The following is a 2,411-nucleotide window of genomic DNA, read 5'->3' as shown; positions in this document are numbered from 1 at the left end:
ACAGAGATTAATCTACACTCTTAATATTCAGTGATATTATAGATTTGACAGCACGGGCACTATGAGAACAAAACTTGAACTTATTTGAGCTGAATAATGACACTATTGTCCTCTGTAGAGCTGCTTCACTTTGCAACATCAACACAGTTATTGAACTGAATTGTATCAACACTGAACTGACTTGACTTTTTTTTGCTGAATTGTACTTTTTCTTAATGGATGAACTTGACCCAATTTTTGAACTGTACTGAATCAACACTGAACTGACTGGAGCTAAATATGACACTATTGTTTTGTTAGAGCTGCTTTACAGCATAATTTTGATTATATTTGATGATGTTTGCATCATTGATTCTCTTGGTTCTGTTTTCTGATTAATACTGTGAAGATGCTTTGAAACAACCTCCGTTGTGCAAAGCACTATATAAATAAAGGTGACTTGAATTGACTGAACTAAAAAATAAAGGTTCCAAAAGAGTTGCAGAAAATCCATAGAAGGACCATACTATAAAGAACCTTCTGTAGAGTAGAAAGGTTCCATGGTTGTTAAAGGTTCTTAATGGAACCATAGATGCCAATAAATAACCTTTATTGTTAAGAGTGTTTCCCTTCACACTCTTAAAAAATAAAGGTTCTTTATTGGCATCAATGGCTCTATGAAGAACCTTGATCATCAGTGGAACCTTTTAAATGCAGAAAAGTTTCTTTATAGTCGAAAAAGGTTCTTTAGATTTTTAAAATGTTCTTCAAAATGGTTATTTTAGGAACTGTTCACTTAAAGGGTTTTTTTTTTTTTTTTAAACCAAAAAGGTTCTTCTATGGCATCACTGCAAAAACACCATTTTGGAATCTTTATTTTTAAGAGTGCACAGTAGTTTTTTTCATATGAGCTGCCAAAATGCTGTACTAAATGCTCCTGTATATTAAGGAGATGCACAAAAAGACTGCTAATGCGAATATCTTAAATATCTTCTGAAAAAAGCGAGGGGTTGCAGATGTAGGGTTCTTTTTGGCCCTCATCTTCTTCCAGCAGTTTCTCAAGGGCCAGAGTGCCCTCTGGGGCCTGGGGAGTCTCCACCTGCTGAAGCTCAGGTTCTGGTGAGATTACTGGCAAGGTCAGAGGCACTGGGAAGAACTGAGGGGTCGTCAGGGCTGCTGGCATCGAGGGGGCCTGCATGACGGAGCCGTAGATGGTGGATAAAGGCTGAGCCCAAGGAATGTATGTCAAGGAGGAGTCCGGGACCTCCACCTGAGGCAGGGATGAGCTGGAAGTGCTCATGGTCTAATAGGGAACCAGATAAGAGATGAGTTAGCATCTCCAGACACTGAAAATAATAGCAGTGGCTTAGTGTCACTCTGTGGCTCACCGTAAGGTTAGTGAAGAGAGGTGTGTGTGTAAACGTCAGCATAGGGGAAGGGCCCACCACAGTGTAACTGGGACAGATTGGCTGGACATACATATCTGTGTGGGGCGGGGCGGCAGGGTCGTGGTGTTGGTCTGGAGGAGTCCAGTGACTCAGAGGCTGAAGGGCAGTTGTGCTGGTGGTCTGGGCAATCCATCCTGTGCAGAGCCCACCGACATCTACTAATGAATCATTTAGGCTGCTCTGGTTGGCTTCTACAAAGCTGGAAGACCCTTTCAGAAAGGAAAATAAGCATGAAAAATATTTGCATTAATCAGTGACCAAAAAAAGTTCATATGTTACTTACCAGCATGTGTGTATAATGGCAAAGTGTTGCTGGGAACCATCACCTAGAAAAAAGTATCCCATTTAATATAGTTTTCTATTTTTTTTTGTATTAAACTATATAACTGCAAAAAACGATTATCTTAGTATTTTCATCTTTTCTAGTATAAATATCTAAATATTCTTGAATCAAGAGAAGCAAAATGATTTAATATTAAGTCTTGTTTTCTGAAAAATGTATCAACATTTTGTTAGTTTTGTTGGTTTGTTAGTTTCTTAAACAAGAGAAAATATCAGCCAATGAATTTGTTTTTTTCAGAAATATATATATACACATACACTGGGCGAGTGCAAGGTAGGGAGCGGGTCCCCCTCGGTCCGTTCGCCGCAGGGCCCCCTCAAAGCGCGATTGGACGGCCCTTGTATATACATACATATATACATATATATACATATATAAATATATATAAATTGTTTCATTGTTTGGGAATTGAGGATACTAATTGTTAAAAGTTTTGCAAGCAAAATTTTTGTCCAGTCTTGCTTGATACAAGACTTCAGATGCTCAGCAGTCTTGTGATTGTCGTTGCCTTATTCTCCTTTTCATGACTGGTCATACATTTTCAATAGGAGTCAGATCTGGACTGCAGGTAGGCCAGTCTAGCACATTCACTCTGTCTCTACGAAACCACGCTGTTGTAGCACATGCAGAATGAGAGCTGG

At 39.2% G+C, this 2,411-nt stretch overlaps 1 protein-coding gene across 2 annotated transcripts in view; it reads right to left on the bottom strand.

Annotated features, from left to right (window-relative positions):
• Nucleotides 1–827: 827 nt before the first annotated feature.
• The window catches only part of LOC107713464 (POU domain class 2-associating factor 1-like), an 11,087-nt gene continuing 9,503 nt past the window's right edge, over nt 828–2,411 (bottom strand). For both annotated transcript variants that reach the window (XM_016518973.1, XM_016518974.1), the window contains exons 3-5: nt 1,711–1,753; nt 1,368–1,636; nt 828–1,282 (exon numbers count right to left, since the gene is read on the bottom strand). In XM_016518973.1, the coding sequence (XP_016374459.1) occupies nt 962–1,282; nt 1,368–1,636; nt 1,711–1,753 (633 nt within the window). In that variant the 3' untranslated portion in view covers nt 828–961. The remainder of the gene's footprint in view (nt 1,283–1,367; nt 1,637–1,710; nt 1,754–2,411) is intronic.

This window comes from Sinocyclocheilus rhinocerous, unplaced genomic scaffold (genome assembly GCF_001515625.1).
Source record: "Sinocyclocheilus rhinocerous isolate Xijiao unplaced genomic scaffold, SAMN03320098_v1.1 scaffold689, whole genome shotgun sequence".
Taxonomy (NCBI): domain Eukaryota; kingdom Metazoa; phylum Chordata; class Actinopteri; order Cypriniformes; family Cyprinidae; genus Sinocyclocheilus; species Sinocyclocheilus rhinocerous.
This window is presented reverse-complemented; position numbering and strand designations above follow the sequence as displayed.